General features: G+C 43.6%; 1 protein-coding gene across 1 annotated transcript in view; it reads right to left on the reverse strand.

The window, feature by feature from the left end:
- Nucleotides 1-9,118, reverse strand: part of PDGFB (platelet derived growth factor subunit B) — a 33,902-nt gene extending 24,784 nt beyond the window's left edge. Inside the window, exon 1 of the mRNA XM_063133545.1 lies at nucleotides 8,209-9,118. Coding sequence (XP_062989615.1) covers nucleotides 8,209-8,298 — 90 coding nt within the window. The 5' untranslated portion in view covers nucleotides 8,299-9,118. The remainder of the gene's footprint in view (nucleotides 1-8,208) is intronic.
- Between the last annotated feature and the right edge of the window lie 3,044 nt (nucleotides 9,119-12,162).

The raw sequence follows: 12,162 nt of genomic DNA on the forward strand, positions 1-12,162 counted from the left end.
CACCTGGAGAACTGGGAGAGCAAAGCAGAAAAAAATAATAATAAAGATGTTTCTTCTCTCTCAAAATTGTGCTTGGGGGTGGTGGTGGGGAAACACCGTGACATTCCTCAGCATGGAGTAACATCGACGAGTCCCAGCAGAACCTAGCAAGATACACAAGCTCACTTAACCCCAAGGGCCGTTGCTTCCATGGCTGGGAAGATGCCTTTAACCCTTCTGTTTCCACACCCAGCAGTGCGTGGTCACTTCTAAAACCTTGACAAGGAATACCCAGTGAAAGCCCCTCAACTACACCTTGAATCTATCCTTCATGAGCAGAGAAATGTCATTGAAAGTGCTGTCTTTATAGGTAGTCTTTAAGCTGGGATTCTTCCTCTGGCATTAGTTCATTTTTCACATTCTAATCCTCACCCCCACCATCCAAGATAAATAAAGAAGACTACTCCAGTCTCCACCACTTCATATGGTGGCTGACTGCAAATAAAAGTAAAGCAGAGGGATTTCCCCAGCAGCATGATGCACGGGGATGGGTCCTGGAAATAATGTCATTCTCTCCTAGACCCATGTATCAGCTGATGGGAGAGATAGCTGCAAGTACACACTGCTTTTCTATTTTGGGTGCCACTTCATCTTAGGACCGCTCACGCATTCTGATCTGCTCCCATTCATTGAAAAGGAGTTTGGATCCAAAACAACCACTTGCATTGTTTTATGCAGAACCAAAGTCATATCTACTTAATCCCATCTCTGCCAATGCTACTTGAATATTATTTTGCCCATCTGCCAAATATATATACACATATATACACGTGTGTAGAACAGAACAGGGCAGGGGTGGGGTGGGGTGGGGATCTACTTTGGGATCTACTTTGTTCTTTTACTGGAATCCCAAGATCCACCAATAATAGCCTGGCGCAATACACAATCAGAATTAAAGAATTCTAAGTCTAGGAATTTGTTCTGAGTACCAGAGCTGAGCTCACAGTACTTCCATATAAAAATCTACTCCCAGTTACCCCCGTGTTTTCTTCATTCCAGCAGTGTAATTTAGGATGGGGAGGAGTCATTTTGTTGCTGCTATTGCTAAGCAACTGGGAGTCACAAATCCTTGCTGAAATACTGTAAATAACCTAGAGATCTCCCAGCATATTCTTTGGGGATCTACCCACCCCTGGAATAGGGATTACAAAGAATCTGCACTGCTTAGAACTAATGCTTGCCAATAAACATTTCCCCTAACACCCATACATATAAAATGCCTTTAGAAAAGCTACATGTTGCTCATAGAAAAATGCCATCAGATAGGTAAAGACCCACAAATGCAAAAACTATATTTCTTACTCTCCTCTGCATCATGACATTAGGAACAGTTTCTCCTCTGCAGCTAACATAAAGCAATGCATGGTGCTCTGGGAGCACCTGCCATTAAGAAATAAATAAATAGTGGCAGCCTACAATACAACAGTCAGCTGCTGAGAACATAAGAGCCATGTTGGATCAGACCAAGGGTCCATCTAGTCCAGCATTCTGTTAACATAGAGGCCAAACATCTGCCCACGAGAAACCCATAAGCAGGACATGAGTGTAACAGCACCCTCCTGGCCATGTTCTCCAGCAACTGGTGTCCATAGGCATACTGCCTCTGATACTGTCAGTACCATAGAGCCATCAGGACTAGTGGCCATTGATAGCCTTCTCCTCCATGAATTTATTTAACCTCCTTTTAAAGCCATCCAAATTGGTTGCCATCACTACATCTTGTGGAAGTGAATTCCACAGTTTATGCACTGTGTGAATAAGTCCTCCCTTTTACCTACCCTGAATCCTCCACCAGTCAGCTTCATGGGGTGAACCTGACTTCTAGCATTATGAGAGAGAAAATGTCTCCCTATCCATTTCTTCTACACCACACATAATTTTCTACACCTCTGTCAAGTCTCCCTGTACTTGCCTTTTTTCTAAGCCAAATAGTCCCAGATGTAACTTTTCCTCATAGGGGAGTTGCTCCAGCACCTTGATCATTTTAGTTGCCCTTTTCTGCACTTTTTCCAACTCTACAATATCCTATTTTAGGTGCAGTGACCAGAAATGTATACAATATTCCAAATGTGGTTGCACAATGGATTTTATAACAGAGCAAAAGACTCTTCCAGCACGCTGAATGGATGCAGGGATTTCCTAGCAGACAGGGGCCATTTCTGGAAGGGGCCAAATCTCCAGCCAGAGAGCTGGAATTTCTGCAACCTAATCTCAGATCAAAATGATAATGCAGCATGTGTGCAAGCATGTCAATGTACATGCAGGGCAATGAGTACATCAAGTATGATTAGACCAAATGGCATGGGGCACATTTCCTTTGAAAACCAGATTACATGATCTGTCAAGGAGAGAAAAATGTTTACTACTTTGGGAAGAAATACAATTGGCCACATGTATACCACCACAGCTCAGCCCACATATCGAATTGCTTCCTTTTATGGCCTAGGTAACAATGAAACAGCTAGGGGAAGGAAGGCTTCACACCCACCCACTCTCTTGTGGCCACTCTCTTGTGGTCATACTGAAATGAAGAATTGATGTCAGTATGGTGGGAGTTTTAATGGAAGGGAATTTCCTACATCCCACATCCACCCCCTCACTCAAACATATTGCATCAAACTCCCACTGGGGAGAAGAGTCACAAGTTCAGTGCTTAAGATCCTTTGCATCCCCTCCTATCTCTGTGCCACAGTTGCAAACAGGAGTAGTCTTAGGATTTGGAGAGACCCATGCAAGGGAGTGAAGGAAGACTTCCAACAGAGCAACCTGAGTGAGCCCAGACCTTCTCCCAGCATACCAGTCAAGTGGCAGAGCAGAAAGCCAAAGAAAAGAAGAGACAGTGGATGGTCAGGACTCACAGAACTAGTTGTCAGGTACTAAATGACTAGGAAGCTACATAACAGGGGCCCCATTTGGGGGGAAAAGGTGGCTGCTGTGGTTCTACAACCAATATGCCACCTGGTAGGTTCCTGGGGGGGGATATGGTGGCTATCACTATGGGCAAGGTAGCTTGCAACAGAAGTGCAGTAGAAACTGTAGTCCATATATGGAAGCTGAAGTAATGCAAGGCTGCTCTATGATTACCAGTTGTGTAAGATAGCAGGAGAACCCCTGATGAGCAACAGCAGCCCATTGGGACATGCAAGAGAAAGATGGTGTAATTCATTTGATGGACTTCCTTAAGTAAGTCTATGAAGCAGAGATGGGAAAAGTCCCCTTGGTTACACTGGAAAAAGCGAAGATACAAAAGAACCACCTTCACTGTTTAAGTGGAATACAGGGTGCTTCTAGATTTAAGGGTCCTAATGCTACTAAATAGAAGGCACTGTGCATCTATTCCATCTTTTTTTCTCAGCAGATTTTCCATGCTCAAAAGAAGAAGAAGAAGATGGAAGAAGTGATTAGAAGGGGTACGAGTGGCAGACATGGTTGGAAATTCCTCCCCCCTCCCTATAAAATTCTGTGGATGAGACAGGGCAGTGGCATAATAAAAAGCCTTGTCTGGAAGCACCTATAGTCTAGACATTTGTTTTTGACTTAGAGGAAGCTCTCACCATCATCTCACATGGGAGCCGCCCATTTAGTCCTTGACCACCATCCAGCAGGTTTCTGGTTCACATCCTACCTGGTCTGGATGGCTGCTCCTCAACTGCACAGCAATTGAGTCCAAATCAGAAATGGTGGTGGCCAAACCCAGTCCCTTATACATACACGCCACTGAAACAGTTCTGCTCCTGGAAATAGCATGAGATAGACACCCAAGTTCTTTGAGCTCTTCTCATGATTTAAGCAGCTGTTTCTGTTCCTGTTCATAGAAGCCTACCTGTATATGTTTGCAATACATCATTCAATCATCTGAGTGAATATAGTCTACCTGAAGAGGATGACATTCCTGCATGTCTATGGGATGTTCATACCTCACTTTAATTTAGGCAAACCATCATAGTGTGCGCCTTACTATACAAATTTAGTTTCATTTGTATTTTAATAATTTCTCTTTTCCCTTGCTCCACAAGCACACACCAACCTTTTGTCTCTTGGTGTAGGCAAAACTGACTTGCTATATCATGTTTCACTGACAACTGTATGCTCCTCAGGGCAGGGACTGTGCCTTTACTTGTCTCCATTAACTAACTTAAATACTTTTGGGGACTAAAAAACAAGACACCCATGGTGCCTATATGCAGGTGTTTGTGAGTTTATACAAATGTTTGCTGGAATAGCACTTGCATGATTAAGAGGAAGAATTGGTGGTTTATGTAATTATCTAATGTTGTAGTCTTAGAATTAGAAAATGGGCAACATTTGGAGTGCTTACTCTTGCCATTACTCATTAGCCATAGTGAGACAAATTCCCACTTGCCATGAGCTAACCTAGACAGTTTTACTTAGGTATTAATTTATAAGTGACACTTATTACAATGCTTACACTTGAGTATAGATACCCAAGTAAGAAACATACACATATGTCTCTTTGGAATACATGGAATAGGTACATTTTAAAGCAGAAAATTACAATTTATACAAATAGGCCATTTATAATAGATGCAATACGTGCATGTTTTGTACTCTGCTATGTAAACCTGAGAACAAAGTGTATCACAAGAAGCTGGTTTTGTGTGCAGCTGACAAGCCCTGATGTAGAATGGTGGGTGTAGTGATATTATTATCTACATCAATTTCATTAGAAAAAGTATACTGTGCAAACTTTTGAACTGCATAACCTTTCACATCAGGTAGGATGGAAAGAGAAGCTAATTTTCAGACACAAAGAAAGCATGTTTCACTGTGTTCAATGGGCTTACTCCGTTTTACTCTGTACAGCACCATGTACATTGATGGTGCTATATAAATAAATAAATAATAATAATAGTAAGTGCAGTTAGGATTGCAATTTTAATGCATATATTTTTCTAGCATTAAAAATGCCACAGATCAGGCCCCAAAAAATGATGTGCCAGCCAACAAAAACTTATGATGTATGTACAGACAGCAGCTGCATAACTGCATTGCAAACTAGGAGATGCTCCTTTTGCAGGGATGTGATCCTGGAGCTGGTATAGGGAAGTGCAACAGGTTGGGTCCATAGTATAGATCTGCAAAAATTTACTGGTATACTACCCTTCCTCCTAGGAGTTCAGCACAGCATAGCTTTTAAAGTTGCTGTTCTGCCAGGATGGGTTAGCTGAGGTAATGACTAGCTCAAAATCCCCTAGGGAAAGGGTGGGCAAAAGGTAGATTTTTAGACGTTTTAGACTTCCAACTCCCAAGAGCTCCTGCCAGCATGGCCAATGGTCAGGAATGCTGGGAGTTGAAGTCCAAAACACCTGGAAATCTACTTTCTGCACACCCCTAACCCACTTCATAGCTGAACAGGAATTTGAAGTCAGCCGTCCCCAAGTCCAAATCCAACACTCCCCAGTACTGGTCCTCAATTACATTTTCAATTGCCGAAGCTCACAGGTTTTCCCACAGGCTACCAGGCTTAGAAGAACGTTCGCGTGGAAGTTACACCTCCACGCTGAGAAAAGCTGCATCCGTTGAATTTCTGTCACGATGCTATTAAAACACATGAATCTTCAGGCGGGGGGGGGGAGGTGTAGTTGTGCGTGTGGCGAGGAAGAGAAGACGCAGTAGTAATAACCCGTACTGGTCTATAAAGCAAAAAAAAGGAAAGGAAAACAGGAACCCGCTCCCCACCAGCAGGGGTGCAAGGAAACCGCCAAGAGAAAGCGGGGAAAGCGAGAAAGAACCCGGTCTGGCTCCGTCGCAGCAGCCGGAGGGAGGGCCCAACGTGCGCCTGGGCACCGCCTTCCTCCTCTTCCGACTAGGTAAGCCGCAGGCGGGCCTAGCGATTTCTGTTGTTACCCCACTTCGGGGCGGGATTCGGTGGGAGGCCGGAGAGGAGCGCGTGACGCACCTTCTCCGCTTCTTTTCCACGTGCGCGCGCAAGCACACACACACACACACACACACAGAGAGAGAGAACAATAGAAGAATTATTTGCACAGGTTTGTGGGCATAACAGCCTGAGGCTTGGCAGCCTCCCAGACCTTGGCTTCCTCCCAGACTTTCTCCTCCTGAAGAACTAGCGATTTATTTATTTTCAAACAAATGGTGCCCATAATAAGCCAAGTTATCCGGTGTGGCGCTCCAGGTTGCTCTTTAAAATAGGGAGACAGGTTGGGGCTACTCAGTGGAGGGGAACGACACTCTACATCTGCTCCTAAGGTGCTTTGTTTTCTTGTTGCTTCACCAGTTTCAGGATTCTGGCTTTGGCTTCTTTACCTTGGCACAAATTAAGGCTTGATATGAAATCCTCCCTTGACCCCCCCTTTTTTTTTATTTGAAAAGGGCACCGTGGAATCGCAGGCAATTTGTTTATGTGAGTCTGCCCCATGACCTGAGTTCTTCATAAAATAACGTTTGCAGAATTGGGATGCATTTTTCGAACGCCCTCTGGGGCTTTTCCAGCTACCGCCACCAACTCGTGGCAAGGAGGAGCAGAAGAAGGGGGGGGGGGACCCTCTCTCAGCTTAGATGTCTTCAGTATCTCCCTTACAGCTGTGCATTTCCAGACAACCTGCTCTGTCTCTCTATTGCTGGGTTTTCCCCCTCACCGATTCGGAGATGCCTTTTAAAATAAATAAATAAATATTCTGCACATTGTTCCATTCATTAGATTACATTACTTTAGGCTACCTGAGCAGATTGACATAAATCAGCAGGTGCTTGCAATCACAACCTTATATGATGCATTAATTAATCTGGAATATTTACCATGCTTGGTTCTTATGAAGAAATGGGGACATAGCATGCATCATGAGAGGGTTGTGCTGGTCAAGTGATAGCATCCCTTCTCCAGGATAACACCAAAACCAAAAGGCTTAGTTCTAAGCTCTGTATGGGTCAAATGCAACAAATGTAAGGTTGGCAGGCAAAGTGATTAAAATCAAAGAGAAATAAAGCAGCAGTAGCCCTTTAAGAGCTCCTCCCTAGCCCCAGTCTCCGCAGTCCTTCTCTTTCCTCTTGGGCATTAGTTTGGGACTGATACAGGATCCCCCCTGCGGCAGTTCCAAGTTGGAACAGCTGGGAAACTACATCCTCGTCTAGTAACCCCTGTTTGGAATTCAGCTGCCAGCCAAAACTTTGCAATATCCAGCTCCTTATAGTCTGACCTCTCATCGTGGGAGAGAGAGAAAGAGAATTATCTGCGCTTTCCCATTCAGACTTGACTCCCCCGGGCATCGTAAGATATACTGCAGACTCCTCCATTAACTACCAGAGACTCTCCCACCCTCATTGCAAGCAGGTACCTGGGCTGAATTCCCAGGAAGGTTTGTCTGGTTTCATCAAAGACCTATCTCATCAATCCTTTGGGGCAATCTGATACGGTATGATTTGTGGAAGAGGTTCCTTTCCTTTCGGGAGCCTTCAAAAAGCCTTAAGATGTCAATTCATTAGCCACCAACGAAGAGGAGCTGCTTCAGTGCGTTGCAAATGAGAACACCGGGAAAGTGTGTTACTCACATAGGATCATATTGATGTTGGATGAACTTGGATCATCAGAAGATTTGGTTCGCATAATGAGGGTTCTACAATGTCTAAACACCAGGTAAAGAGTAGTAAAGAGCAAGCCTTCTTTTATATAAGTTGCCAAAGGGAATTAAAAGATTACATTTGCCCAGACAGGATAGAACCCCCAAACTAGAACTGAGCCTCCTTCAAGAATGGCTTTTTAATTTGACTACTAATAAGATTACCGGTACAACTGTATTCACACTTGCTGGGGAGTAGATCACAATGAATTAACTGGGACATCCATGTAAACATGCATAAGATTGTAAAGCTGTAATCATAAACACTGGGTTGAACAACTTATTTTCTAGTGAGTATAATTTCTTTACATGATCCTTTTTTCCCCTTCTTTTTTTAAGGAAAAGGTGTTAGGGTGTAAGTAATGTCACAGGTCTGCTCTAGTTACCATGCTTTTTTAATTAAAAAGGAGAGGAGAAAACATAGTCTATAAATGTGTGACTCTTGCATACATAGATTGCTGATGATAACCACCTATGCAGAGTGTTTTCACTCATTTGCTGTATACTTACTGACATTCACCAGCTATGTTTTCTTTTTTCATTTATTAAGAAAATACAGTTAGTTACTCACCTCACTGCTGATGAGTGGCAGGTACCAAAAACACACCAAAAGCACTCCGAAATTCATGCCGACTCCAATCCCCAGAAGTTCCAGACACATTGAAATAGAGTCTTCTTCTTTTTTTAAAAAAAGTAAGATTCCCACACTTCAGGCACAGAGGTGAGAGTCTCTGCCTACAGTCTGTGTTATATATCAGGCACAGGGGCTTCTGTACTCTCTCATTTATTTCCGGCAAACTTTCCTTCTCTTAAGAATAATGTTCACTCTTAGGTAAAGTATCTTTTAAAAGCCGTGAGGAAAAAAAAGGGTTGGTTACTTTTCTGCCTCCCTTCTTAGAGGAGAGAAAGCATAGGTGACTATAAAAGAAGGGAGGAAAGGAAAGTGTCCCCATCCAAAATGGGTCTCTCCCTTCATCTCCCCCAAGTACATTGCTATGAGAAGTTTCTTAGCATTTTCCCTGCTTTGGCAGTCCACATGAAATCAGGTCTTCTTTTAAGGACAAATGTGTCTGCTGACAAAAAACAAAATTATTTGCAATGTTCCTTCAAATTCTTAAGCTTCAAAACATTGAAAACTGTAGGAGACGAGTTGAGGTCTTCATGTTTGACTTCTTAAAATCCCCCCCCCCCTCCTTTGGTTTGAATATCTTCGTTAGGTTAAATTTCTGTTTGAGACTTCTTTCCAGAGAGCTTTGGTTGAGTGAGAGTTTGAGACATGAGTTATGTTTGCAGACAGGTGAGCAAATGGCTCTGGTGGAGCAGCCTGCTTTTGTGCGTATGTAAGTCTTGCTAAGTCTCGAGACTGGAATTGTTGTTGCTGCTGCTGCTTTCTTGCACTCTGTTCCCGGCAAGAAAGAAAAAGGTGCGCTCCAGTGGGAGGAGAGACAGCACCAGGGAGACAGCTAGTTTGGGTCTCCGTGTCAGTTTGCAAGAAAATAAGGTGCTAGCATTTCAGTTCCTTCTTTTAAAGGAGAAGAGAGAGAAAGGGGTGGAGACAGGGCTTGCAGAAACTCCTCTCTTGGCTATGAATCAAAAGAGGGGTGGGGGAATAAGGCACAATTCAGTACTCATCAAGTTTTTTTTAAATCTTCAATAATACACACTGTAAATGTAGAAACACCCCTGGTTTCAAAGGGGAGAACCAGGGAAATTCTATTCCTTCAGGACAAAGTGAATAAGGGAGGGTAGCTCTCAACAGAGCAGGGTTGTGCTGTGTTTTTGGCTCATAATATTCTCTCTTGAAGCTCAGACTTTTTTTTCTTATCTTTTTTTGGAGAGAGGGAGAAAATTAATTTGTGTTCTTTTAGCTCTGCCACCTCAGTGGTTCTGAAGGAAGAGAGAGTTTTTAATAACTTTGATCTATCTACATATAGAGAAGAGAGCCAAAGAAATCTAAAAGTTGTTACAACAGGATCTGCACAGAGGTTGGCACTTGGCATTACTTTCGGTGCTGGAAGGCATTTCGTTGCACAGTAATTTCCACGATGCAATAAACATCCAAGCTTTGGAAAGTTGAGCCAGCAGATATTTGCTGGGGGAAGTAGGGGCAATTAGTTAATAGGTGAGAGCAAGACAGAGTCATCGTTTTCTATTAAAACTAACTGCACCATTTCCCCACTTAGATGGACTATGGTTGATGTTAACTTTTCTCTACTCATGTTGTGGATCCATGTATAAAAGAGTGATAAAAGATGATGATAGAAGATGCCTGTTCTTATCATTCTTAAAATATAGCGCTTGTCATTTCTCTATGTCCAAAACCCATCTGGCAAAATTCCAGGTTCCTTCTCTGCTGTGCCTCAGGGAATTATGTAAACTGCCTTGAGAACAATTTGTTGTAAGGCCACTGATAAATTGAATGAATGAATAAGTTGCCTTATACCATACCAGCATTCTTGAACTTCTTTCTGCCCAAGGGCTTAATTCAATTTGGGAAACCTGGGGGTTAGGGTGGGAGGCTGTATTCCAGGGATGGGCAGGCCGAAGGCAAACATACCCAAACTAGCGGCATATTGTAGCTTAAATCTCTTACTGCCAGTAATTAAGCCCTGGAGGAGACATTCCAACCTTTTAAAATTGGGGGTGGAGGGGGATATGCACAAAAGCCAAGAAATCACCAAATCATTGGCTCTTTGGGAAAGGGGGTGAAGTCATCTTGCATACCCTGGAAGGCAGGATTGGAATTCCAGATGGGCCAGGATTTGGACCAGGTTCCCAAGGTTCAATACTACTGCCTTATACGGCGTCAGACTGTTGATTCATCTAACCCAATAGTGACTGCTCTCGCTACCACTGGCTTTTGAAGAGGTCTTTCCTGGCCTCTCTGCCTAGATCATGGGTGGACAAGCCGTGGCCCCAGGCCGCATATGCCCCCTTCAACATGTGGCTGATTTTTTTTAAAAAAAAAACCCATAAAGTACTTCAGAGTGCTAGAAGGGACAAATGTAGCTTGATAATAAGCTAAATGTAACCCTTTTAGTGCTACAAAGTGGTTTGCCAATGAATTTTGGCAGCACACCGCCATTTATTTGTGTGGCACTCTATGGAGTGTGGTCTATGGGGGGGCGTGTCTGGGGGGGACGAAAATGGTCCCTGGACATCTGAAATTTTCCCACTGCTGAGCTTTAGGTCCTTTAAGCTGGCCATGCCTGGGACTGAACATGGGACCTTCCATGTCAAACTCTTTTCTCCTCCTATGAGCTATAGCTCCTCTGCGTATGAGACTCCTAGTGCCTAGGGTGGCTACTTCCTGGCTGTTTCTTTCTATCTGAGAGCAACTATTTTCAGAGCGGCCCCCATCTACATATATCTTCAGCATTTTCAGTGCATCCCTTTGCATGTCTACTTGGACATAAGACCCACTGAGTTCATAAAAACATAAGAAGAGCCATGCTGGATCAGACCAAGGTTCCATCTAGTCCAACACTCTGTTCAACCAGCTGTCGACCAGGGACCCACAAGCAAGACACAGTGCAACAGCACCCTCCCACCTATGTTCCCCAGCAACTGGTGTACCTAGGCTTACTGCATCTGATACTGGAGATAGCACATCATAGCTATCAGGACTAGTAGCCATTGATAGCCTTCTCTTCCAGGAATTTATCCAACCCCCTGTAGAAGCAGCAGAGATTTCAGATTTCAATATGTTTACTCGCAGGTAATTGTGTATATGATTACAGACAAGATGTAATCCTATGCAAGTTTAGACAGAAAAGAAGTCCTACAACAGCAGTGCTGGCTGGGGAATGCTGGGAGTTGAAGGGCGTTTTTCTGTCTAAACATGCATAGGATTGCACCTTTAATGTGTTTCTCTCCTTCGGGAATGGGCAGAAAGTAGATCTCTGGGTGATTTCCTGTAGTGCAGCAAACGTTTCAAATATCAACTTTTTAATAACAGCAACAACAAAAGGCACCTACCACCACCACCCCTTTTACATAGGCTGTTGGAAGGAAAGAAAGAAAGAAAACCATGGATCAGCTTTTATTTGAAAGGATTGTGAACTCAGTGCTGGTGCTGAAAACATTCCAGAGCTAGACACATGCTCAGAGGCACACTGTTCCTTACTTCTAAGTCTTTTCCTCTGTCCCCATCTGCGATTTTGTACCTGGCTCTGGTTGGTGGACCTTGGGGTTTGCTTGGGGTGGGGAATAAAGTAGGTCCTATGAGCCTGAGGTCTACCCTCCCCTAGTCTACCCTAAATAGTTGAGTCACGGAATGGGAGGGGAAAGATCAGGCATTGATCATTAGTACCGAGGATAAGACTAAGGGAGGGAAAGGGAAAGTATCTAACTTTCCCAACCTGGTGCCCTCAAGATGTATTTGTGTGCAACACCTATCATCCCCAGCCAACATAGGGAAGGCTGGCCTTGATTACCCACAGTCAAATGTATTCTGTGAATGCTTACTGCATGTTCACATACGCAAAGCGAAACACACTTGAGCATGTCAACACGCGTTATTCAA

The sequence above is a fragment of the Elgaria multicarinata genome, chromosome 9 (genome assembly GCF_023053635.1).
Source record: "Elgaria multicarinata webbii isolate HBS135686 ecotype San Diego chromosome 9, rElgMul1.1.pri, whole genome shotgun sequence".
Lineage (NCBI taxonomy): Eukaryota > Metazoa > Chordata > Lepidosauria > Squamata > Anguidae > Elgaria > Elgaria multicarinata.